General features: G+C 35.4%; 5 protein-coding genes across 8 annotated transcripts; 4 read left to right on the top strand and 1 right to left on the bottom strand.

Moving 5' to 3' along the window:
* Positions 1–888: 888 nt before the first annotated feature.
* On the bottom strand, positions 889–4,727 carry LOC125208442 (histone deacetylase 19-like). The gene is made up of 8 exons (XM_048108058.1): positions 4,677–4,727; positions 3,021–3,552; positions 2,369–2,809; positions 2,044–2,274; positions 1,789–1,859; positions 1,652–1,709; positions 1,395–1,460; positions 889–1,310 (listed from the first exon to the last, which is right to left on the bottom strand). The coding sequence occupies exons 2-8, from the start codon at positions 3,546–3,548 to the stop codon at positions 1,206–1,208; spliced, it is 1,500 nt and encodes a 499-aa protein (XP_047964015.1). The 5' UTR covers positions 3,549–3,552; positions 4,677–4,727; the 3' UTR covers positions 889–1,205.
* Positions 4,728–7,843: 3,116 nt separating this feature from the next.
* LOC125208649 (E3 ubiquitin-protein ligase RGLG3) lies at positions 7,844–11,264 on the top strand. Of its 4 annotated transcripts, none has more exons than XM_048108303.1 (13): positions 7,844–8,077; positions 8,201–8,269; positions 8,663–8,943; positions 9,147–9,231; positions 9,307–9,447; positions 9,530–9,643; positions 9,740–9,837; positions 9,919–9,998; positions 10,096–10,201; positions 10,285–10,412; positions 10,555–10,696; positions 10,778–10,834; positions 10,938–11,264. In XM_048108303.1, exons 3-13 carry the CDS (start codon positions 8,701–8,703, stop codon positions 11,019–11,021), a joined length of 1,278 nt encoding a protein of 425 aa, XP_047964260.1. In that variant the 5' UTR covers positions 7,844–8,077; positions 8,201–8,269; positions 8,663–8,700; the 3' UTR covers positions 11,022–11,264. The 4 variants fall into 4 exon arrangements, with proteins under 4 accessions (XP_047964260.1, XP_047964259.1, XP_047964258.1 ...); XM_048108302.1 differs by having other exon boundaries at positions 8,175–8,269; XM_048108301.1 differs by having other exon boundaries at positions 8,166–8,269.
* Positions 11,265–13,347: 2,083 nt separating this feature from the next.
* LOC125203328 (acyl-CoA--sterol O-acyltransferase 1-like) lies at positions 13,348–14,606 on the top strand. The gene has a single exon (XM_048101652.1). It carries the CDS (start codon positions 13,416–13,418, stop codon positions 14,502–14,504), a length of 1,089 nt encoding a protein of 362 aa, XP_047957609.1. The 5' UTR covers positions 13,348–13,415; the 3' UTR covers positions 14,505–14,606.
* A 7,113-nt stretch (positions 14,607–21,719) lies between these two features.
* LOC125203993 (protein CHAPERONE-LIKE PROTEIN OF POR1, chloroplastic-like) lies at positions 21,720–24,465 on the top strand. Its single transcript, XM_048102532.1, has 5 exons — positions 21,720–21,897; positions 22,017–22,099; positions 22,500–22,882; positions 24,005–24,081; positions 24,171–24,465. Exons 1-5 carry the CDS (start codon positions 21,839–21,841, stop codon positions 24,319–24,321), a joined length of 753 nt encoding a protein of 250 aa, XP_047958489.1. The 5' UTR covers positions 21,720–21,838; the 3' UTR covers positions 24,322–24,465.
* Positions 24,466–24,588: 123 nt separating this feature from the next.
* Positions 24,589–26,826, top strand: LOC125203991 (U-box domain-containing protein 4-like). Its single transcript, XM_048102531.1, has 2 exons — positions 24,589–25,151; positions 25,905–26,826. The coding sequence occupies exons 1-2, from the start codon at positions 24,895–24,897 to the stop codon at positions 26,692–26,694; spliced, it is 1,047 nt and encodes a 348-aa protein (XP_047958488.1). The 5' UTR covers positions 24,589–24,894; the 3' UTR covers positions 26,695–26,826.
* Positions 26,827–26,829: the final 3 nt, after the last annotated feature.

Raw genomic sequence — 26,829 nt, 5'->3', positions numbered from 1 at the left:
AGAAAAAGAAATATCAATTATTTCATTGTCAACTTCAAAAGTCTATGTCGAAATTACAAAATAGGAGTTTGTCATATATGCAGCCTTTTCTACTTGTTATAGAAATTATTGTTAGGATATTAAATATTTGTATGTTAGCACCAATAACCTATAATTAACTAGAAATAAAATTAAATGCTAAAATATAAATTTATTTCATAACTGGGTATGGTCAAGCCTAATTAATTAACCTTTATAAATTGGTTCGTGTTAAAATGACAACCCTTCTTAAAATGACAACGTGACAACGCTTATACAGCAATATGATAAACGCTACACAGCAATATCCAACACGTTAGACAGCAATTTATAGATTGCTGTCTAACGTGTTGGATATTGCTGTTCAAGAAAAATTGCTGTTTAAAGACTAGAACATTGCTGCCCGTCTTTTTTGGGGTTTTTTTTTTTTTTTTGCCACGTGGCAGCTTATTATTCGTCTACGTGTATAAATGATTGGCTAAGAATAGTGGTATGGTGTTATTTTAAAGGGTGGTAGCACCCTAACATGCCCCTTGAAAGTGATACATAAGTGGGACAAAAAATGGAATAGTTGATTTCAAGGAGAATATAACATAGTTTGTGACAGAGTTGTGGTTTTTCTGTAATCTTAACTATTATTATTATACACATTTCTCCATGATAGGACTTGTTTGAGATATAATTTGAGATGATAATGGAATTACAGTCCATATGAATTATGATTAGAAATAGTATGTGCTCATAATGAAAAACGAAGAGGAGTACTACATGTTAATTAATTAAAAAAATGTATGATCAAATTTTCCTTAAAATAAACTACAGCAATTATTATTATGCATATGACGCAAAATCTTCTTTGAAGGTATAGATTCCATAGTTACTAATGTTCTCTTAAAACTTACAAATCAAGTATAAAGAATAATTGAAATAACAAACCATAAAAAAAAAAAAAAAAGTTGGCATGAATCACAAACGGCTCCTTTTCATAATATGAAGGAGGGTTGAAGTCTTCGATGACCCCATTAACCAATCACGGAGGGGCTTAAGTCCCGACCAAGCAATTTTCTTTTCGAATCGAAGCAAGGTCCAATCCTCCCTGACTATCAATATTTGCTCACATACTAAGCCAAGAACTGCACGCATATTTCGTTAGACCACCCAAGGTTATTCTTCGAGGCCGGTGATGATCAATGTTGATCTATCTTGGTAGGCTCATTAATTAGGGTTCTCGAGTTCTCCTTCTCGAGCTCATCACGTTGCATGGCATCTTCTTCTGCAGCTGCCATTGAGCCCTGATCATATATAGAACAACAATTAATCTGATTGCTAAGCCACAAAACACTTGCATATTAGGAATTCAAAGCATATGGTGGTACCTTTGAGCTCGTAGGCTCAAGTGTTGATTGTATCTTACGAGCGAGTTGATCCACACCCTCATCGTTCTAAACATTGAAACAGAATCTGTTACAGTTTCAGATGATCTGATATCTAACCCATGCATCAAAATTTCGCTATAAGACAACGACAAAGAAGCCAAATAATTATTTTACGACTCAAGTTAAGACTGCGAACTTATTTGCAACTCCTCAACAGCGATTGATGTTTCGTATTGAGAGCTTATGGAAGACATTACCTTATCATTTGCCACAGATTCAACGTATTCCACCTTCACCCTGCTAGGCGCATGATTGCTGTATATACGGGAGAAAGAGAGTATACATTACGATAAGCAATAAATTAGAAGTGTTTTAGCACAGAACAGAACTATACCGTCTATAGTCAATGTTCGTGTTAGAATCAGGATGTTGTCTTTCATCTTTATCCTCTTCATCTTCGTCAACCTACATCGACAGCTTTTATAAGAACTAACATAATCCTGAAAATGAAGATTTTAATGACATGTGAATAGTTTTGTTAATGAATTATCACTCATTAAGGTAAAAACAAAAAGCTATTGTAACTGAAACAAAAGATATGGAGATAAAACCTCGCCGACTGAATAAATCATCGGTAGAAAGAACATACCTCAGGTAGTTCTGTATTGGGTGGTCGCTCCTGAAACTGGACACTTGGAGCATGCTGAAGTCTTGACAGATTCATAAGAAGCTCTGCTCTTATTTCTTCGAGCATGTCTCGACAGTTTTTGTTTTCCGTGTTACTCGGAGCAACATGGAGATTGTAGTCTGGGCCATAGTACTCTATGTATTCATGCCGTGGCATCTGATCATCAACCTCCACCCCAAGCGCCACTCCAGTCTGCTCAAAAAAACAGAAATAAATTACGATAATCGACAAATGACAGAGGATGACTATTGATTCTGGCTCTATTTGTAACAGAAACACAACATACCTCATAACACCAACAACGAGCAACATTGCGTATCGTGTAGCCACCTCCACCGAGTAAAAGAAGGGGCACGTTGAAAGATCTCATAAATCTTACGCACTCTGCATGACCTTTAACCGAGAGATTGAAGCAGCCTAACCTATCCCCGGATAGAGAATCGGCCCCACATTGTAAGACCACTGCCCCAGGCCTGAAAACTTCCATTACCTTACTAATAATTGGCTTAAATAAGGATTGGTAGCTTTCATCATCGATCCCATCATCCAACGGAACATTAAGTGCGTAATATTTCCCCTTTCCGAATCCAAAATCTCGTATGTCCCCAGTGCCAGGAAAATAATCTCCAAATTTATGAAAGGAAACAGTCATGACTCTGTCAGTTATATAAAATGCCTCTTCAACTCCATCACCATGATGGATGTCGATGTCCACGTATAAAACACGCTGAAATAGGAGCACCAACCCGTTACAACGCAAAATAAATCATAAATCATAATCCTTTACAAGTCTCTTTTATCTCATATACTACACTTAGAAGAGCATTTTCTCCTCAATAAATTTCAAATGAAAACTAGAAAATGTTGAAACACATTGCAATCTTCTTTTATCATTTATAGTTTGATCATGCTGTTACAAATATAGAAGATTGTGTTACCTCGTGAGTTTTAAGGAGTTCCAAAATGGCAAGCACTATATCGTTGACGTAGCAGAAGCCAGAAGCCTCGCATTTCTTGGCATGGTGCAACCCACCGGCCCAATTTATGGCAATGTCACAATGTCCGTGATTTAACTTCACGGCCCCACCGATGGATCCTCCAGCGTAGGTCTGACAGAAATTATAAAGGCCGTCAAAAACAGGGCAGTCTTCTCCAACATTGAACCTCTTCAGCTGCCTCATCTGATCTTGTTGCGTCTCCGGGGTGATTCTTCTCAAGAAAGACACATAATCGTCTGCGTGAAACCTGCAAAGATCCTTCTCTCGAGCAGGGTTGGGCTTCAAAACATGCATGTTTTGCAGCAACCCGTATTGTGAAAGAAGAGCATGAGTCATCCGCATTCTATGGGGCTTCATCGGATGACCCTGGCCGTAATAGTAATTTCCAACCTCAGGGTCGTAGAAGTAGCACACTTTTCTTTTCGTTCCGTCTGCTCCAGATGGTAAAGAGTTACCCCCAGTATCCATTTGGCTGTACATGAAAAAATAAGCTATGCAACTCAAGAAACAGAATTTACTGAAAGGAGATGAAGAAAGCTAAACTGAATATCAGAAGGCCTTTATTGGACGTCGAATATCAACAGAAACTACGGCATCACACCTTCTAAAACACCTTGTAAAGTAAGCTGAATGAGAGGTATCACACTTTGAGTCATAATAACTATTGGAATACAATGACAAAAGAAAACATTTTGCTATCAAAATATACAAGTTTGAAAAAACAGAAGCACTCAGAGCAGGACAACCAACAGGGCACAGCAAGAGTGCAGAAGATAACGTAGCTTAACTGAACTGATACGAAGATATCAAGATCAAAACAAGCAACTGTTAAACATGGCTCTCCCATTCGTAAACTAAAAGGTGTTTTAGACAATCAAAATAGAAGAAAAATAGCAATCCAGTACACAACTTGAGGCAAGAAGATCGATGGAAAGACAGAGGCAGCAAGTACTGTTCCTAGACAATACACACCTATTTGATCTCCCAGAAAGGAAGACAATGATCGGTGTGACTTGAATTTCATTCCTTTATGTCCTAATTAAGCTAGTGTCTTAATCTGGAGGGCTTATGCTCTCCAGCAATTAGATTCCCTAATTTGACAAAAGTGCAAATATACTTGTTACTTTGTAACATAAGATCAATCAATAGTTTTTAACAGAAATCCAATTTCTCTATCTTCTTACTGTTGAAAATGCAAGCCAAGAACAAAATTAACAAACGTGAATTAAGTGGAAAATTTCAGAAAATCTCAAATTTATCAAGTTAGAAAAGAGTCGAGGAAATCTTAAAAGGGGAAAGTGGACTCAGAATTAAAGATGAAACAAAGAGAAATACAAAAAGCAATTTCAGGAAAAATCATGAGAAATAAACATAAAGCCCCAAACTGCAGTGCATTGCTAAACGAAGAGTAATCAGATTTGCATGCACGTTCGCGAGCATCAACTCTTGCATTGCACGTGCATGCAAAATCCTATAGATTGAATTCAGTGTAAAAACAGAGGGAGAATTAAATATATTTATTCGATCTTAATCTTAATCTTATTCAGCTCATTCCATTCCGACTTGAAAGTGGTAGCATGGATAATGAGATCTTACTGGAGAACTTGAATTATACAAGAAATGAGAGAGAGAGGGAATTGCCGCCGCCGCAGATGATGTGTGTGTTTCGTCGACTTGGAGATTCTATATAAACTGACTCTTAAATAATTAAATCGTAATAATTTGGAGGTAGTTAGATTAAACGGATTGCTTGATGTACTAGGGTTTTAACTCTAATCGTCACTTCTCCTTTGACAACTTCAACACTCAAAAAAAAAAAAAAAAAAAAAAAAAAACTTTTGCTTTGAATCATAAATATACAAAATCTAACATCGCATACACTACAACTAAAAGAAATTGAAGATATTGGATTGGAATTTAAATGATAACTTTGGATCATAACGTATTAGGACTTACTATGAATGGACACATTATGCCTACTATTATAATTACTCAATATATACTTCTTCCTTATAACATGTTCATCCAAGCGTATAATGATCAGCCGTGTTCAATTTCGTTGTGTCCTCCTCTGATTCAATTAGGACGGTTAATGGTTACAAATTTTTATGAATCTACGAATCAAATCTGTTCCGGTTAAAAACCGGCCGATTCTTAAGGGTCGAACAACCAGTTTGTCATCTAATTTTAATTCCAATTTATTGGAATAAAATTTTTAATATATTTCAATACCGAATTTTTTTAATAATCCAATATCTAAAAATAACAATTAATGAATTTAATACCTAAATATTCAAATAATCACACAACAAATACGAACGAACAATACAACAAAAATTCAATAATCCAATACCTACAAATTTAAACATATAACTACCTGAAAAAATCCAGCACAATAAATATCAATAAATCAATACCTAAAAATTAAACTCAACACGTACACAATAAAAAAAATACTACAAATAAGGCAATAATATCCAAAAACTAACAATATTCAATCTGTCCTCTTGAGTGGCAGCGTGGGGAGGGGGGATTAAGAAATTTGAATAATAGCACTCCATTAGTATAGTATTAGTATTAGTATTAATTTATTATCAATAGTATTAATGATAAATATTCTCTTTATTCTACAAAAATATAAATATTTGAGACGGGGTTCCTATTCTAATGCTTCTAGCACCCTAATCCAAAATCAAGACTAAATCTCCACCCTTGGATTTTAAAATGAGTGGATGAGATTAAAGCTCACAAATCTCAATAAATAGTAGACAAAATATCAACAAAAGGGTAATATCATCATTATGTTATCATATGATAATTTTCGTGGGTGTTTTTTTATATCAACATTGTGTATTACAAATATCAATAATATGACATTAGAATATCAACACAAGGACAAGAAAATATCAACACCTTTTTATTGAGATTGAACATGCATAATATTGAGATTTTGTCTACAATATATTGAGATTTTTTGTTGCATTTGTTGATAAAAGCTGATTATCAACATGTACGAAAATTGAAATATAACTTATCAAATTTCATCACCCGAACATCGTCGGAACATATGCAATTGAGATCTTGTTGGAATCCTTATTAAATTATCTTTAATTTGATATATTTTTTGCGAAAAAATAATTTAAATTGAGAGAGTTACGTAAATTTAAAGATTTGAGATGATTTTGAAAGAGAGAAAGTAGTTAGTTATAATTACTACATATAGGATTTGACATTAATACCTTTTTAATTTAATTAATAATTATTTAAATTTAAAATATATTACACTTGTCATTATATCAACCACAAGATCTTCTAATCTAATAGTTAAAAATTGGTCTCAATTTTGGATTGTTAATTAGTTAGCAATTGATCACCTCTATTTGAGACGGTATAGAAATTAATGCACAATTAATAAAGTAAGAGAGATATAGGGAAATAAAATTATAATATTATTAGTGAAAAATGGGGTCCACTTTATTCAAAAGAAAGAAATTATAAAAAAATAGAAGGGGATATTTAATTCTAATTTCAAATTTGAAGTCAATTAAAAAATTATACTACTTCATTTGTTTAAGGTTTTCACATAATCCTAGTGTCTCTATAATTTAGCCTTTTAGGCCCTTCAAAGAGATAAAGCCATCCAAACAAGTGATTAATTAAAATAAAAACAGCCCATTTGCAAGTGTTGGGAGGTAGCATTCAAGTATTTGAACAAAAGTAGGGGTACAAAACTAAGTGAAAACGCCCACAAATAAGGGGAGAAAGGTGTTCGCAATACAGGCGCGTTTTTAGCGGCCCTTGGTCTAGGCTTGAAAATTTCTTTTGGAAGCAGTTGAGCGCGGGTGGTTGCTTGCTCACTCGCTATGAGTAAGTGTTTGCTCCCAAATTGACTATATATCGTTTTTTGTCATGTCATATCTAGCCAAATTAAAATTCTTTTTAAGACCACACCTTCCAATTATTCACCCTTTTTCCCGAAATCGCACCAAATTAAGCAACCAAAACATTATACTATAGTACTTCCCAGGATGAAGACAGTAACTTTCGCCTATGAAATCATGATTCCAGTGGATCCCTTCAAAAGCTAGCATATACTATTACTCCATAATTTTATGTTATAGATACTGCACCAGCCACACTCCACTTTCGCTCAACTTTATAATTAAAATCACTTTCAACATAATATAATTAGTGTGTAGTGGACATTAGTGCCAAAAGTTCAACAAGTAGCAACCTATAAATATAATTGTTTGGACCAATATACGTCTACATCTACATGTTTAAGTTTAACCCCTCTCTGGAAATCAAATTAATCAAATAAAGCACTCCGGTCCTCTTCTTTTCATACTAAACATTTTCTCAATGATAACCAATAATTTTAGTATTCTTTACTAATCAAATAAAACCGATAGCACTATTATAAATATAGCAAAAATATTTTTATACATTCAACATTTGAGTTTATTTTACAAATGTACATAAAAAGGCAGTAACCAAATTTATCATACACTCCATTTATTAACAGCTCAACCATACCCGTTAAAAAGGGAACTTGCTTTAATAATTACGAAAAGAATTGAGAACGAATAGAGATCAAAGTAATAATATGTTTTGTCATATATAAGAAGAAATTTCAACAATTTAGAGCATATCCCAACTTTACTTGTTTGTATATTAAAGATAGAAATTTAGATGGTGCACGCATTGAAAAACGTAGATTAGAAGATTCCTCTTTCTGTTCTAAGTTCTAACAGAAAGCTGTCAGTGGCTGACTATTTTTGATCTTTGACGTTTCTAGCATTCACACATTTTCAGACCAGATATATAAATATAATAGTAATATCCACTAAAATAGCATGTGCTATTAGCCTATTACTATTGGGATTAGCTAATTACTACAGCTGTTGCCAAAGTTTTCAACTTTCAATATAGCCAATCTCAGAAATCCCCCATTTTTTTTCTTTTGCTGTCCAATTAAGGAGAAGAAGAAATTGCAGGTGCCCCTCTCTGTCTCTCTCTCTTGCATATTACTTGTAGCTTTTCAATTAAAGCCACGAATATGATATAATATCCTTGTTGACTTAGTTTATTCAGTGATGGATTTGGATTCTTGGATGTAGCCACAATTGGTATTCTTGCAGCTGGTCTGTAATCCAAACGGCTGGATTATTGAATTCTGTTTTGGATAAGTATGTTTTTTTTGCAGTAATTAGTTAATTAATCTCCATTTATTATCTGCCTTGTGTTTATAATTCAATTAGTATTTGATACTTTGGTAGAATTCTGAAATTTCAGAAGACAAAAATAGAATGATTTCAGACTTTGGTAGTCAAATACAAGAGAAACAGCTGTTTACTACTCAATTGTCTCCCTGTTTATGGATCTGGGAATTATTAATCTTTCATTTTAAGTGAGCAGATGAGTATATAGATTTTTAGAAAACATTAAATTCATCTTATTAACTCTGTTCAAGTCAGATGGGATCCATAAAGTGCCTTAAAGTGCAGTGCTTTCTTGTTGAAAAAAGATTGAATTCTATGTAGTTTTGGATTGAGGATCGAGTCACAACTTTGTCTATGCAGTGTTTTCTGTTGTTAAGGCGATATAAGCTTGGCACATTATGGGAAACAGCGAATCATCGCCTGATGATTATGACAACTTTTCACGCCAACCAGCTGAGCACGGAGGATACACGGTTGAAACTGGCTACAGACCTCAATCCCCGGAGCATGCCACAAGTTCAACACAAACTAGTTATCAGCATCATGCCTCAGTAGATACAAGAAATTCGATGGAGACTAACAACTATCGGAAGAAACAGCACTCTGCGTACATAGCAGATAACTTCAACTCTTTGGACGAGGTATCCGTTCTCCTCTTACTAGTATTGTGATTTTTGCTTGGTAGTATGTTGTTAAATTTTTGGCATTTTTATTTCTTTTCATACTACAGTATCTTTGAGTTATGATATCCGCATCAGTGTCTTATTTACGCGTTCCAACAGATTGATATTCCCATCATTTTGCTTTAGACATTGCTAAAACCGGATATTATCATGTGTTTCAGGTTATCAATGCATTAAGAGAAGCTGGCTTGGAATCATCAAATCTGATCCTTGGAATCGATTTTACCAAGAGCAATGAATGGACAGGTGATTCATTTAGATAAAACTTGTTTCTTATGATCAGTGGAGAGGACTATCTTACTTAGTATTTTAAGGTTGTAGGAAGGTACTCTTTTCACAGAAAAAGCCTCCATGCTATCGGTAGCACTCCTAACCCGTACGAGCAAGCCATTTCCATTATTGGAAGAACTCTATCTCCCTTTGATGAAGACAATTTAATACCTTGCTTTGGATTTGGTGATGGTAAGTTATATTTTTCTGTTTCTTTTGGGCTAAGTATCTATCCTTGTTGAAATTAATCAGAGGGATTATATTTTCGTTTCAGCAACGACGCATGATCAGCATGTATTCAGCTTTTACCCTGATCATCGACCTTGCAACGGGTTTGAGGAAGCACTTGCTCGATACAGAGAAATCGTTCCACTTCTGAATCTATCCGGTAATCATTCACTTTGATTTGCATTTATTTCAAGAACTCCAAATTTATACCATCAACTTTACTAGAAACACTTTCTTGTGGCTGCTTGACATACAGGCCCAACGTCGTTTGCACCAGCAATTGATGCAGCGGTTCGTATAGTAGAGAATAACAATTTCCAGTATCATGTCCTGGTTATCATCGCAGATGGACAGGTCACGTTTCTTTTATCCATCGCATTGATCATTTTTAATTTTCTCGCGCATAATATCTCATTGTATTTTTTCTATGAACAGGTAACTAGAAGTCCCGACACGTTGCCTGGCAAGTTAAGTCCTCAAGAACAAGCAACTATCAATTCAGTAGTTGCTGCAAGGTAAATGGATTTACTAATGTTATGTCGATGCGCGATCCGTTGGAGTTTAACAAATTAGATTATGTTGTATTCTTGCCTTATGTCATATAAATTGCAGCAAATATCCCCTCTCCATCATTCTAGTGGGTGTGGGAGATGGTCCGTGGGATGAGATGAAAGCATTCGATGATAACCTCCCTCAACGAGCATTTGACAACTTTCAGGTAACTTTTGTTGTCGAGCTATAGTTTGGTTTATCCTTGACACGAAATGTGAGTCTGAAGTCGACATCCCTCTCGTGTCACAGTTTGTCAACTTCACGAAGATCATATCCGAGCAAACGGAGACAGATAAAAAGGAATCAGCGTTCGCTCTTGCTGCTTTGATGGAAATTCCACTTCAGTACAGAGCAACACTGACACTACGATATAACGAGTAAGGCCAGTTTAAGTCTTGGAAAATTTTGTCAAATATCCGACTGGAGACCCTAGCTCGCCCCCGTTTCGTGATGATGCATCTCTCCCGTCTCAATAAATCGAACAAGGATGTGATTGTTCTCTTGTTTTCCTTATTTCAGAAGCCACAGTTCAGCTCCTAGGAAACTACCTCTTCCTCCTCCTGGTGCAATAATCAACCACGACAAGGAGAAAGCTGCAAAAGCAATCGCGCGTATGATCAGCCGAGAAAAAGCTGAGTCTGCAGGACCACCAGCTGAACAAGTATGCGAACTTCAACACCCGTTGTAGCCTCGTATTATATATGTTACTCCATATGCTAACACGTGTTCCTCTCGTTTCAAGGCATGCCCGATCTGCTTAACCAATCGGAAGGACTTGGCTTTCGGCTGTGGACATCAGGTAAGCATCTATGACAAACTAAGCTAAATTGCCTTAAGATTAGTATCTGAGAAATGAGTCTACTTCTATAAACGGTTCAACATTGAGGGCTGTTTGTTTATAGACATGCAGGGATTGTGGCGCGTCGTTATCTTCGTGCCCCTTGTGCCGGAAGCCCATTACTACCCGTCTTCGACTTTATGGCTGACATGGAGACTTGTAGCTCATCTTGAAATTTGAAGGCCCTCTGCTCTACATTGTATGTTTGGTCTTCTGTCTTGTTAAAAAAATTCATTTATTTCTGAGTTCAATGATGGGAGTGGTCTATGGAATTATTGTTGAGGAGAGAATGATTTTATTTCTTCAAAGCAATATGTACAGTCTTAGTGAATCAGCTTATGCACTTATAAATCAACTCTTTCCAATACATCATGTTCGGATTGTCGGCTGCTATAGACGTTTGATATTGTCCGCTTTGGGTTAAGCCCGCACGCACAGATTTGTTTTTGGGTCATTCCCAGTAGGGGTTGGCCAGGATTATATACACCTTCCAACTTCCCTCAGATTTCGGAAGTGAGATAGGTTTGTACTTAACACATCATTTGCCACTCACTCACGGGTGACAAAATAACCGGGCCGGGACCGGTCCGGCTGAGGTGAGCCTATCGGGCCATAGGAAACTTTGGGGCCCGGTTGGGTGTCTTGGAAAGCCACTAGGTCGAATCCAGACTGGCCCAAAATCAAACCAGGTCGAGTTGATGTAAACATAACAAGTAAATTTTGCGCCTTTCAAGTGGTTTTACCCAAAACAGTTAAAAATTGATTTTACTATTCAAGCGTATTCTCAGTCATAACAGTTTTTAAGTTTTTAACTATATAATTATCAATTTTAAATCACAATCATAGAATTAAACAAATCTGTGCTGACTCTGATACAAAACAAAATACAAGCTTTCTATCAATTTTCTATGAATACATCTACGTTCTCAAAATCACACTCAAATTTGATAACAAGTTCTCTCTCTCACGGTTCACCTACTATCGCTAAGTTGTTGAAGTATATCCAAGAAAAAATAAAAATAATTTGGGTTAACCTTTTGTTTAGATGAGACTGAAATTTTAGAATATCTCAAGGCAGTTAACAATTCGTATCGTTTGAGCTAATTTTTGAAGTAGTGATTGATGCAAAAAATACGTAGTAACATACTCAATAATCTATCATATCAATTATGAAAAGTAAACACTCCTTAATCGCTAACAAACTTCAATAAGGTGGGTGGATTATATTCTCGCAACCTTCTAACTAATGTATAAGCCGGTAATTCTTACTGATGAACAAGTGTCAAGAAGTCGGAAAAAGGTGCGTTGAAAGTTTGAAAAAAATTTATAATGTAATTACAACTCTACCCTTTATCCATCCTATATTGTTGGTAATGTCCATGAAGAGCACAATTACCCTCCCAAATTATGTTATAGAACTACACATTTCAAGGAACACGATATCTAAGCTGTTTTGAGAAACTAATATAAGCAGCTGCAGTAACTAGCGTAAAAAACTTTCTAACTAACCTAACACTGTTCAAATCAGTACAAAATTGTGGAAATTGGAAAATACAAGGGGAGTCATATTTAGGTATCAGGATTCTGAATGGTCCAATTCAATACACGAAATAAAAAAAATGCCAACTTCTTTATAGTTAGTCAATAAAGACTGGCCACGACACCAAAGACCAAAGTTATTCCCTACAAATATATATATGGTCCAATAACAGCATCGTGCTGCCAACTCTTTGTTAGTATTTTAATTTTTCTGACAAAAAGCATTGTTAGCTGTTAATTATGTATTAATATATTGATGACAGTTCTCCAATCCATCACTATTGTACATGATTGATGAATGGTGACATTGTTGTTTTGTAAGTACTGTTGCTTGAATTAGCATAAATTAAAATACTCATAATGAAATCGATTCATAGCTCTAAATGAATCTTGTATAGGATTATAATAATCATCAACACGTATAGCATGTCACAATAATGTTACTTTTACTAATTAAAGTAAAGATTTTAAAAATACTACTCATTTCTAACAATTTATTAACAAATTATCTAGTATAGTGGTGGGCGGGTGGCCTTAAAAGTGGAGCTCGCCTAGATAATTTATTAATAAATTAATAGATAATTTTACGTGTGTGATTAGCAATTTTTTTATATATATATATAATTTTAGTAGGTTTTATATTTAACTAATTTATTCTACTTATTAATATATAAAAGTGTGATCAAAATTGCACAATCTTTTAATTAACTCATTTTTTTATAATATTAAATTGAGACTCTTAATTGCATAGAGAAAGAATACATATTACCAAGTTTCATTGATAGTATGAGTATCATTAACTAAGTATTGTACCTAGTTTTAATTTAAAGTTGATCTCTCTAACTATGTAGTTAACCATATTTACTTAAATCAATCTTAAAATTTACATGTTGAAAGTAGTACTATTAAATTACATCTACCTTGGCGGCTCCACCATGAAACAATAAATCCCCTCTCTCACCACTCTTTACAGCAGAGAGAGGAGAGGAGAGAGAGATCGAAAATGGTGGTGCAAGCAATCATCGAAATCGTGAAGCATTACGCACAAGGAGAGATCACAAACTTCATCAAAGTATGGACTCTCGTCTTCGCCTCTCTCTCCTACTGCTTCTTCCTCTCCAAAACCCTCCCCACCGGCTTCCCCCGCCTCCTCGCCATCTCCCCCGCCATAATCCTCAACCTAATCCTCCCCCTCACCCTCCACACCATGCACCTCGGCGGCTCCTCCGCCTTCTTCCTCGCCTGGCTCGCCAACTTCAAGCTCATCATGCTCGCCTTCGGCCACGGCCCCCTCTCCGATCCCTCCATCTCCCTCCCCAAATTCGCCGCCTTCGCCTGCCTCCCCATCAAATCCAACTCCGATTTCCCCAGCCGCGGCCTTAAATCCATCTGGAATTACCTCGCAAAAGCCCTCCTAATCTGCCTCTTTCTCAAATTGTACGATTACACCGATCTCGTCCACCCCAAGCTCACCTGGCTCCTCTACTTCCTCCACATCTACTGCGGCCTCGAGATAATCCTCGCCGTCGCCGGTGGAATTGCTGGGGCTTTGATCGGGGTGGAGCTGGAGCCCCAATTTGACGAGCCCTATCTGTCCTCGTCGCTGCACGACTTTTGGGGGAGGAGATGGAATATCATGGTTTCTAAAATCCTAAGGCCCACTGTGTACAAGCCCGTTTTGGATTTCTCAGCGCCTATCACGGGCCGGAGGTGGGCCCACTTCCCGGCTATCCTCGCCTCCTTTTTTGTGTCGGGCCTGATGCACGAGCTGATTTTCTACTATTTGGGGCGGAGGCGGCCCAGCGGGGAGCTCACGGCGTTTTTCGTGCTGCACGGGGTGTGTCTGGGGGCGGAGGTGGCGGTGAAGAAGGCGGTCAAGGGGCGGTGGGGGGTGCCCAGGGTGCTGGCGGGCCCCCTCACGATGGGGTTCGTGCTGGCGACGTCGTTTTGGCTGTTTTTCCCGGAGTTTTTGAGGTGTAATGCGATTGAGAAGGCGTTTGGGGAGTATGCGGCGGTGGAGGCGTTTCTGAGAGATGTTACTTATGCTTTGGCTTCCAAATCTATCCATAATACTACTAATACCATTGTTTAGATTAGGGATTGTGTGCAATTTTAAGCTTCACTCCTATCGTTTGTGATTTTACTTTTAATTGAAATTCTCATAATCTCAATCACAATAGAATGGTTAATAGTTTCAGGATGACTAAATAATTTGAGTTATTTATTATGATTGGACTTTTAGTGTGGACTAATTAATTCCTTTGACAGTCAGAATGAAAGCATGAAAAATTAGGTGGTCAAAAAAGTAATAGTCCTATATACAAGAAATAGTTTAACTTATAAATAGAGCTAGGATAAATATCATGATTTATATGAAATATAGCCGCCAATGACTCTAAGTGGTACATATAGTTTAAAATGGCATCTTAGACTAAAAAACTATAATTCGGATTTTATGTTAGTTTTTTAATACCCTGGTATCTTTTAAGAAAGTTTGAATTTAGTAGAATCTTGCACATGTCAAAAAAGCCAACTATTTGGCAAGCAATATTCTACGCTAAATCAATGCTGTGTGTTAAAATTATTTTGAAAAAAATGAATAGTCAAATCTTTTTTGGGGGAAAGCTCAATTAAGAGTAGAAGAAAATGCTACTGCGATGCTTAAATATCAAATTTTGCTGCCCAAAAAATCTTCGCTTCTTCGTTTTCTTTGTTATAAATTAATTGCTTATAATTATCGTTGACTGAACTGTACACCATATTCTTTAGGGCCTTGGGCCATAATGCATATAAGAATTTGTTAACCTTGTTTGTTGCAACAGTTTGGGTAATTTTTAAATAAGAGTGAACTACTGTTCCTTGGATTAAGAATTTATCTTATAAATGGTCCCTAAATTTTAAAAATATCACCAGTAGTCTCTGCACTAAGGGTTAATATAAAAAACGGTCTTTTTGCACTATTTTGAGACGAAAATGCCCTTTTGAGGGGTTTTGGGGGATTTGAGTAATTTGGTCTTTTTACATTTTGAACATTTTAAATCTGATATTATTTCAAAATTATCATTCTTCTTCCCTTTTGTCATCCTTCACTTTATTTCTTTATTTTAATATTAGATTTAATTTTACAAAATTAAATTTTAAATTTTAGTTTTTAAATATCAATAATTTTTTTTAATTATAAAAATCAATTAAATAACAAAAATTAATAGTCATAATCAATATTTGATAGTGACTAATATTTAATTAATAAGATATGACAACGCCTTAGTTTTAATCTATATTTAATAGCTTTAATCATAAATAGATCATATAACACGATTTATTCTGAAATAAATATGCATCTAATGTAAGATTAATATAATTTTCGTTTATTAATTTAAAAACAATCAAATTGACTAGAAAATTTCAACAAAAATACTCCTATATAAAAATATTAGTCAACTTCATAATATTCAATCACAAACAATTATAACAAGCGAACGAAGGCTAAATAGAATAACTCTTATTTTTCCATCATAATTAATATTTTTTTTTGTACTTCTTCAATTCAGCTGAATATTATATTAAATAACAAAAATTAATAGTTTTAATCTATATTTATAGTGTCCATGAATTAATAATTTTAACTAAAAAAAATTATTGATATTTAAAAATTAAAATTTAAAATTTAATTTTATAAATTAAATCTAATATTGAAATAAACGGAAGAAGAATGATAATTTTGAAATAATATCAGATTTAGTACATAACTGAAATAATATCAGATTTAAAATGTTAAAAGTGTAAAAAGACCAAATTGCCCAAACCCCCCAAAACTCCTCAAAAGAGCATTTTCGTCTCGAAACAAGTGCAAAATGATCGCTTTTTATATTAGAGTGAACTACAAAAATGGTCCCTGGACTATGGGTTTATCTCGTCCATAGTCCCTGGACTTTAAAAATATCGCCAGTAGTCCCTGGACTAAGGGTTTATCTCGAAATTGGTCCTTTTGGCTTTTTTTGGTACGAAAATACCCTTTGATATTATTTTGGGGGATTTGGGCAATTTGGTCTTTTTACACTTTTAACATTTTAGGGTTTAGTTATGTACTAACTTTGATATTATTTCAAAATTATCATTCTTCTTCCATTTTGTTATCCTTCACTGAATTTGTTTTTTTCATTTCAATATTATATTTAATTTTATAAAATTAAATTTAATATTTAGATTATTAAATATCAATAATTTTTTTTAATGAAAACTATTAATTCATGGACACTATAAATATTGATTAAAACTATTAATTTTTGTTATTTAATATAATATTCAATTGAATTGAAGAAGTACAGAAAAATAATATTAATCATGATGGAAAAATAAGAGTTATTCTATTTAGCCTCCGTTCGGTTGTTATAATTGCTTGTGATTAAATATTATGAAGTTGACTAAAAATTTGATCCTACTTAAAATTTTATATAGGAGTATTTTTGTTGAAATTTTCTAGTAAATTTTGATTGTTTTCAAATTAATAAACGAAAATTATATTAGTCTTACATTAGATGCATATTTATTTCAGAATAAATTGTGTTATATAATCTATTTATGATTAAAACTAAGGCGTTGTCATACCTTATTGATTACATAGTACTATACACTATCAAATATTGATGATAACTATTAATTTTTGCTATTTAATAATTTTTATAATTAAAAAAATGTATTAATATTTAAAAATTTAAAATTAAAATTTATCAAAGTTAGTACATAGCTAAAATAATATCAGATTTAAAATGTTAAAAGTATAAAAAGACCAAATTGCCCAAACCCCCCAAAATAATATCAAAGGGTATTTTCGTACCCAAAAAAAGCCAAAAAGACCAATTTCGAGATAAACCCTTAGTGCAGGGACTACTGACGATATTTTTAAAGTCCAGGAACTATGGGCGACATAAACTCATAGTCCAGAGACCATTTTTATAGTTCACTCTTTATATTAACCCTTAGTGCAGAGACTACTGGTGATATTTTTAAAATCTAAAGATTATTTATGAGATAAACCCATAGTTCAGGAATTATTTTTATAGTTCACTCTTTAAATAAATAAAACAAGAGAACAAATTAACAATCACCATTTAGATCAAAGTAGGCTTATTTTGTGACAAGTAGACCATCTTTTCGATATTGATTTAATAGTGCCAGCGTTATGCAATTGTTAAACGAATCCACATTTTCCATACCGATTAGTGTTATTGATAGCCAATCTAGAATTTTAGGCTCTAAATTGCCCAAACCCCCCAAAAATAATATCAAAGGGTATTTTCGTACCAAAAAAAAAACAAAAAGACCAATTTCGAGATAAACCCTTAGTGCAGGGACTACTGACGATATTTTTAAAGTCCATGAACTATGGGCGAGATAAACTCATAGTCCAGAGACCATTTTTATAGTTCACTCTTTATATTAACCCTTAGTCCAGAGACTACTGGTGATATTTTTAAAATCTAAGGATTATTTATGAGATAAACCCATAGTTCAGGAATTATTTTTATAGTTCACTCTTTAAATAAATAAAACAAGAGAACAAATTAGCAATCACCATTTAGATCAAAGTAGGCTTATTTTGTGACAAGTAGACCATCTTTTCGATATTGATTTAATAGTGCCAGCGTTATGCAATTGTTAAACGAATCCACATTTTCCATACCGATTAGTGTTATTGATAGCCAATCTAGAATTTTAGGCTCTAAATATCCTATTAAATTCAAATTAACTGATTATAGTTGCCTTTAGCCGAGATACACTGCATATTCTTTAAACTGAGTAAAAATAGTTTTATGTTCCATCTTTTTCGATTTATATAAAAACATGTTTCACACTAAGTGTATCTTCAACGAGACAAAGGAAAGGGGGGCACACCACTCGTGCCGGTGTGATATGATTGGTACCTTTTCACGAGGAGTTTTATGTTGAGAATCGAGCATGAGATCTTTGAATAAAATATCACCATCGTTTTATTTAGTTGCTTTTGGAAATATTAAATGATTTGAATCGTTGTTGGGCAATAGTGTGGTGAAAGTAGTCGGCGAGTTTGACGTGAGAATCATCGATGAGAAAATTAGGCGTTCGTCTAAGTACTTGGAATAACACCATAGTACTTTAAAGAAAACACCATGATTTAATTAATACTCTAAATCAAATATTTGGGCATATCACTTTTATCTTGCTTATTCTAGCCTTTTATCTACTCCGTAGTAGTAGAATATTAATTAATTATTCTACTCTGCAGTCAAAATTTTTGATCAAAATAATTCTTCCAATTCCATCACCCAACGATTTCTTCCATATCTCCACCTCCCTTGAAAATCTCCAACCAAAATCCATTCTTCTCTTTATAAATTCCTCCACAATGCAGCTTCATTTTATCTGCCGTTGTTTTTTTTGTTTCCTCCACCATAAGGTAATCTTTCTCTGCAATTTCATGAATATCAAACCTTAGCATAATCATATTGATTTTGTAGCCAATTCCATGATATTACAGCTTGAAATCGAGAGAGCTGTGATCTCAATTCCTCTTGGTTGCTAACGAGTTTTATTCATTCCAACTCTTACCCTTTCATTCTGTGTATATCACTTTCTGGGTATTAAATCCGTAGCACCATATTTTCCTTTTGTCACAGTTGAGAGGAATCCAAAACCGAGTAGCGTGTGAAATAGCCATCTCCCTGCAAATCTCAATTTGCTCTCTTTCTTTCTAAAGGTATATCCTTTCTTCAATTCCATGCCATAAATTCATACACCACAGTAGTCCACAGATCAGATTTGTTGAAATTATTGGAAAATTTGTTGAATGCTACCTTCTTGTTAAAGCTCGATCTTTACTGCCATTGCAAGCATGCAAGTCTGTCTTTATCTCTTTCTAATATGAATTCTTGGAAATTTTCTGTCTGCCCAAAATAATTGAATCGAACAATTAAAATTTGGAAATAAAAGTTTAGAAAGGGGAAAAGTGGATAAAACTTATCTGTGACTGAAAGGGGCTGTGAATGGAGGATGCAGTGTTGGATTTTGTGTTAACATGGAGATAGAGACAAGAATTTTAGGGAGAGCATAGTGCTGGGTGTTCTTTCTCTCTTTTTTTAATTAAGCAGTAGAGAGAGAAAGAGTTTTGCTGATTGAAATTTGAGGAAGACGAGTTGGGCTGGCATAATTTTTGGTAGTACAATTCCTTTATTTTGTTATATTATTTCTTTTATTCATTCTGTGATGATTTGGGAGTATATACGTGTACTGATTTAGGAATAGGCTACTGGTTATTTTGATTTCTTTATTTATTTTGTTGGGTACTTTAATATTTTATGAACCACTACTATCCAATTAATTTAATAGGGTGATATATATAATTAGTTGTGAGTTTCGGTAGATATATGGATAATGTGTACGTGAGTTTGGTTGGAAGTAATATATTAAATGACCAATGCTATTCTTTTCCTCAGTTCTTGTTTAATAGAGATGACCGATGAGTGTTGGGTTAATTATCTTATTGAGTGATTCAAATTTGTGTGATCTAGAATTTAATCGCTTGGCCTATGTTTAGTAATAACCGAGAGTTCAAGGATGTTGGCCATCATTGGATTTTGTGATTCATTGATGAGCTTGTTGTGTTATTGTGAATGAGGGATAAATTTTTCACACACACCTAGAAGCATGCATTGTCTTTAAATTAAATTTTATCAAAGCCTGATTTTTGCATTTTTTTAAAAGCTCATTTCAAGTAGTAATTTATGTTTGGTAAATGTGTTTTAAAGTTTAGCTCTTGTTTATTTCCGGTTTTAGCTTGTTGTTTAGTTCTGTTTTTATGTTTTTGTTTATTTAAAAAACCTTTTCAAGCTTTTAAAATCAGTTTCTAAAGCATTTTTCTTAGTTTTTATGGTTAAAAAACGGAGAAGGAGTTTGAAAAGTCTAAAAAAAATCAGCCATGTGTGTGTGTTTTCGCACCCTTTTCGGGGGTCATTTTCGATATTTTTCATGAGTTTGATGAGCTCGGTTTTTGAGTGTTCTTCCACCATGTTTAAGTGTTCTTAAGCTTTCTTTATCTTTTTAATAGTCTTTATGTTTCGCTTTTAGTTTGGTGTTTTTTGCATGTTTAGGTAGTTTAATTGTTGATCTTGTGTTTGCTAGCATATTTTAATTATGTAGCAGCATGTAGTCATTCCCTTTTACTTAATTTTCGTGGCCTTAGTGTAGATTTAGTCGCGATCAACCGTGTTTTCTATCCTTAGAAAATACGGGCGTGACAGGTGCCGGGGTGAAACAGTGCAGTTTCGGCACTTGATGCAGGTCGCAATGTGAAGATTAATATTAGAATTGAAAAATCAAAATGTATTGTTTAGGATTAATTAGTTTGTTTAGCATTTGATATTTAGCCTATATAAGGCATCTCATTGTATTTTGTAGTTACTAATTAATAAAAATGTAGTCATTAAAGTTTTTTCTCTCTCTTTTTTCTTCCCTCTCATGTCTAGGGTTTCTGTAAAATCTTCATCCTCCTTCAATGGAGGTTTCTCCATCCTATTCAATTCTCAAAATTTTACAATCAAGGTCGGAAAATATAGTATCGAAGAGGGTGGGGTGCCAATATAGCTTTAAAAATATATTTTCAAAACTCTACAAATACAAACAAATTTTACTTTCATTGATCTATTCTCCAATGATCCGATCCTTCATTTACAAAATTTTCATCAATTCATACCAAAAAGAATCGCAATGATGCCAATTTCCCTCACGATATAAATGAGCAAAAACATATCAACGATTTTGTTCAACAAAAGGTTTGAAATTAGCGAGAGACTGACTGGTTGGAACACCAAACCAAATAACATGACTTCTTATCCATTGATAAGGGTCGAATAATATCCCTACCAACTAATGGGGGAGAGTATCGACAAGTATGAAATTAGCGATATGAAATCATCATAACAACGTAGAAAAGACATGAGGGTGATTACTGGAGACGATTCGAAGAAATACGCACCGGAGGAGATAAAAGTAAAATAATATTTTAATAAAACGATATTGTATTTTATTTTCTTATGGCGACATCGACCATCTTGTGTATACATGATTTTCCACATGCTACATAAACTTCTATTTTTTCTTAAATCAAACTGTGCGGGCTAATTACAAACAATTTTTTAAAGTTGCGGATCCAATTTTGATTTACAAAATTATTGTTTTTTACTTTTTTAATATTTATTCCAAAATTTACCGTGAATAACATAATCAAAAACTAATTTTGAGACATTATTAATTTACCTTTAAAAATCCGAAATTAAAAACCCAGCCATTTCCTCATCTCTAATCTGGGAGCTGCCTGCTAATTCCATGGCGTCTGTGTAATCGGCAAAGTCTTTAATTTGATAAGAAGAGGTATTCGGATAAGGGAATCTGATGGCGTCGGCTCTCCTCTCAACCCCTACCGCCAAAACCTCTTTCCTTGGCCGTCGTCCGTAAGTTTTTATCGCAATTGCCATTCAATTTCTGCTTGGATTTTCTTAAAATACTTTCGAATTGATACGAATTTCCTTACATTTCTTGATTTTTTGCAAATACGGTGCTTCTGTCACAGCTCAATTCGAGGCGTTTCGAGAAGTAAACCGGATTTCTTGCGATTTATCTCCCCAAAATGTGCCGTGGATACGCCTTATGAGGGTAAGCTTCGGAATTGATTCACTGTTTCAGCAGGTTGTTGGAAAGGGAACATTTTTTCATTTTCTTAGAATTTATGATGATGTTAGTTGTTTTTTTGAACTGTGGTAAATGCCCAATTTCTCCATTTTTTAGGGCTACTTAAGATAGTAGTGTCATGGTATAACTTGATTTTGATTGTTTCTTTGATATCTATTGCGTAATTACGATTTTCGTGTTTTTTCTTATCCGATGCTGAGCCTGTTTGTGATTTGGTATACTGATATGTGCTGCATTATATGCTGTTACTTATAGAGTATCACTTTGTTAGCATTAACCTTGCGAGTGAGTTTTGTCACAACTACTTCTTAAATACTCCACTTGTCATTTATCATGGCATATATTTTACTTTGATTGTCCATAGGTAGCATTTCAAAATTCCCTAGGTCGAATGTGTGGGATCCTTATAAGCGGCTGGGGGTAAGTACTGATGCTTCTGAAGAAGAAGTCTGGAGTGCTCGGAACTTTTTGTTGGACCAATATGCCAATCATGAAAGAAGTGCCGAATCTATAGAGGCTGCTTTTGAGAAATTACTGATGACCAGCTTCAAGAACAGGAAGAAACAGAAGATCAACTTGAAAAGCAGGCTGAAGAAGAAGGTTGAGGAATCTCCACCATGGGTGAAGAACTTGGTCAGCTTTGTGGAGATTCCTCCCCCCGTTATCATTTTGAGACGGCTGTTCCTGTTTTCTTTCATGGCATGCTGGAGTGTCATGAACTCTGCTGAAGCGGGGCCCGCTTTCCAGGTACATAATACATTGCATTTCTTATCATCTTAAAAATGTAATATTTGGTCTTTCTTCAAAACAATGTCACAACATAGTAGCATTACTTAGACGTGGAAGTCCATGAATTTGGAATTTGTTCCGATTGACCCTGGAAACGGATGCAATTCCATACCTAAAAGATTGACGTGTATAATAAACAAATGATAGTTTCCTTTCTTCCATGACCTTGTCTACTTCCACATGTAAAACAAAAGAATAGAGGAAAGCTCTTACTGAATGATTGAGATTGAAAGAATCGTTAATATTGATATATTAACTTCCAGACCTTTACCCCTAAAAATGTGCAGGTCCATACAAGAGCCTATAGACCAGCACTATTGGACTAATGCTGATAATATGTCAATAGAGAATACAGAAAATTAAGTTTGTTTGGGTTGTATAGTTTAAAACTTAGAATGGGGATTAATACTGCAAATTACTTCACTTTTTTACACTACGGATTTTGGAAGGCCCACTGATGATCTTGTGAATAAAAGAACATGGACCTTAATGTGTCGTCTGATGGGTACTCTGTCTATGAAAACAAGAAATTGCTATCTTGATAAGTCACGGTGGATGCTTGTTCTATTTGCAATCCTCTTTTAACTTTCAAGCAGCATATTAAAGTATTAGTGTTTTCTTCTGCCTATACCATTTTATGCATTTTCTTGTTTTAAGTTGCATGTTTTTTTCTCATGTACAGAATACAGATAAATGATAGTATAATCAGACAAGCTTCTATATTTAACAGATTGTTACATGACTTTGCTGTGGAACTCTTACCATTCAATTCTTAGTTTTGCTCAACTTGGGGATAGCTAAATGAACCTTAAAATTAGTAACTATTTCCATACAACTAAAGGTGTTCCCCGCCACCTCCCCCCTGCCCCTCTCTCTCAAAATTAGAGATCTTTACTCAAGCTGCTAACTATCTGGCTGCAATCATGTATCTTAGAATAATTTGGAGGGATATAGAACATTAGAAATAAAACTTCATCTGCAGTTGTTGGTATTTGACTGCTCTTGTATGTCCTTGCATTTTATATGAAGAATTGTCAAACAAAAATTTCATTGTCTGAGCATCTTTTCTTGCCTATGCAGGTGGCATTATCTCTTGGAGCTTGCATTTACTTCCTCAATGACAAAAACAAAAGTGTGCCTCGAGCTGCCGTTATTGGGTAAGTTCACAGGACAAAAGACTTGGCTGCTTATTTCCTTGCAGTGAGCTTGATTACTTACAACGTGAAACCTTGTCATCTTATTTCAGATTTGGAGCTCTTGTTGCTGGCTGGTTAATTGGCTCTATGACGGTCCCACTCATTCCGTCGTTTTTGTTGCAGCCCACCTGGACTCTTGAGCTCCTTACATCCTTGGTAGTATATGTATTCCTGTTCCTAGCCTGTAGTTTCCTCAAGTGAGAAACCTAAACAACATTGTTACATTTGCTTCATAGATTAATCATAACTAGCTTCATAGCTTCAGACATTTTGTTCAAGTGGTATCCATTGGAGGATGATTGTTTCATGTCTCGTCTAATGTGCATTCTCATTTGTTGTTTCTCATTTCACAATTTTGTAATCACTTTTGACTTATATGGTTCTTCCCTAGCTAGGCCAATTCTTGAATATCTTCAAATCTGATCTTTAACATATACTACTATATATCCATCAATCACCATATCCAAGTCTTCATCAACTCCAATCTTGGTTATAAGACGTAAATATAATTGATTTGAGAGCAAATATAAGGGAATATAATCATAGGATAGGAGTTATTAAATATATGACACCACAACCATCTCAAAGTATAATTTAGCAAGAAACAAGAAAAATGATTTGATAAAATATAGAAGCGCCAAAGTTCAAAAAGGGGGTTGAACTTCCCCTTTCATCTACTCTTACTGTTGCTTCACGCCTCCTCTCCTTAACTTTTCTCCATTATTACTCTCTCCCTCTCTCTCTCTCTCTCTTTGGAGGCTGGCGAGAGTGAAAATGGTGGAAGAGAGTAGCTGCGATCTCAACGCTTCCTCCGCTGCGAAGCAGACGCTCATGCTCCTGCTATCGGAGGATCCCGCTTGTGCCGTGCAGGCTGCCAAGGAAATCAGGTGCCTCACCAAGACCTCGCAGTCCCACCGGCGTCAGTTCTCCGCCGCCGTCACCCCCCTCGTCGACATGCTATGTGGCGGCTCCGGCAATGCCAGAGAGGCTGCACTCGCCGCTCTCCTTAACCTCGCCGTCAGAGACGACGAGTAAGCTCTCATCCAAACCACTCTCTTCTTCATTTCACTTCCATTCAATCTTGCACATTTTGTCCTTTTTTGTTAAATGAAAACTAGTTTAACAAAAATAATTATGCAATTATTTATGTGTATGTTTTATGTCATTGTGGTTTGCATTACTGCATTACTCGAATTGTTGATGAAGTAGAATACTCCGTACTATACAAGAAAATGAAATGAATATATGCTTCGTTTAATGCAATAAACATATAAACCACTGTATATTCTCTGCGTTGCGTAGCTTTTGTATAGTGTTCGTCTTCTTTATCACGTGCTCTCTCTCTCTCTCTAAACTTTTTAATTCTTTGCCTGTGTCGTTTAATCCTTTTCCCTTAGTCTTGCTTGTGAAGCCATCACATGGATTAGAATCAATTATACTTTTCAGGGAAGAAATTGTCTTCTCTTTAAGGCTAGTCTGCTTTAGGCCATAGTTTAGTGTTGATTAATGATAAAGCATGAATCAACTTAAGATTTCTATATACATTAAAGAATTCCTTCTAATCCAATGGAATCAAGATAAATTATCAATAGAATCTCTTTGTAGCGTGCAATTTGGCAAATAAATCAATTATAATCTTCAAACTACTGTCCCTGAAATTAATTGCACTCACATTTGATGCAAAAAAAATTAAAAAAAATCAGAATTCTTCAATTTATAAAATATCATGTCGTACATATGTTGTAGTGTACAGTACTAATGAAGATGTTGCTAATTATTTGCAGAAACAAGATGAACATCATCAATGGAGGTGCTTTAAAACCGATCATGAGCTTCCTCGAATCAACGAACGCAACCGTGCAGGAACACGCAGCCGCAGCTCTCGTCACTCTATCCGCTTCTTCAAATAACAAGCCCATCATTGCTGCTTCCGGCGCAATCCCTCTCCTCGTCGACGTCCTCCACTTCGGAGCATCATCACAGGCACGGTCAGACGCCGCCATGGCTCTCTACAACTTATCCACCGATGCCGACAACGTGCCCCTCATCCTACACGCACAACCTATCCCTCCCTTGATCGATCTGCTCAAATCCTGCAAGAAGTCCTCCAAGGCGGCCGAGAAGTGCGTGGCGCTGATAGAGAGCGCGGTGGCATTTGAGGAGGGGCGGAGGGCAGTGGTGGCAGAGGAGGGAGGGATTTTAGCAGTGGTGGAGGTGGTGGAGGGGGGGACGGGGAGGGGGCGGGAGCATGGGGTTGGAGCGCTGTTGAGGATGTGTGAGAGCGACGAGGGAGGGGAGTATAGGGATGCGATATTAGGAGAAGGGGCGATTCCGGGGGTGATGGAGCTGACCGTGGAAGGGAGTGGGAGATGCCGGGGGAGAGCACAGGAGCTGCTGCGGCTGCTGAGAGATCCGAGGCCGGAGATGGAGAGAGGGGCTGTGTTGTATGGTGAAGTAAAGAGGGTGGGGAAGGCCAACAAAATGGTGAGGGAGATGGCGCAGGTTAGCATGGAGCAGAGTTTTAGAGACATCAAGGAGAGGGCAGTGCTCTGTGCTTCTCATTTATCATCCTAACCTCAATCTTTTTGTTATTTTTCAGCTTTCTGTTTTATTTTATTTTTATTTGTTTTTCTTGTCAAGACTGGATTGGGCTGATGTTATGGTTTTCACTGGATAATAATTATAGTGGTTTACTAGGATTCCAAACGC

The sequence above is a fragment of the Salvia hispanica genome, chromosome 2 (assembly GCF_023119035.1).
Source record: "Salvia hispanica cultivar TCC Black 2014 chromosome 2, UniMelb_Shisp_WGS_1.0, whole genome shotgun sequence".
In the NCBI taxonomy this organism is placed as follows: Eukaryota; Viridiplantae; Streptophyta; class Magnoliopsida; order Lamiales; family Lamiaceae; genus Salvia; species Salvia hispanica.
This window is presented reverse-complemented; position numbering and strand designations above follow the sequence as displayed.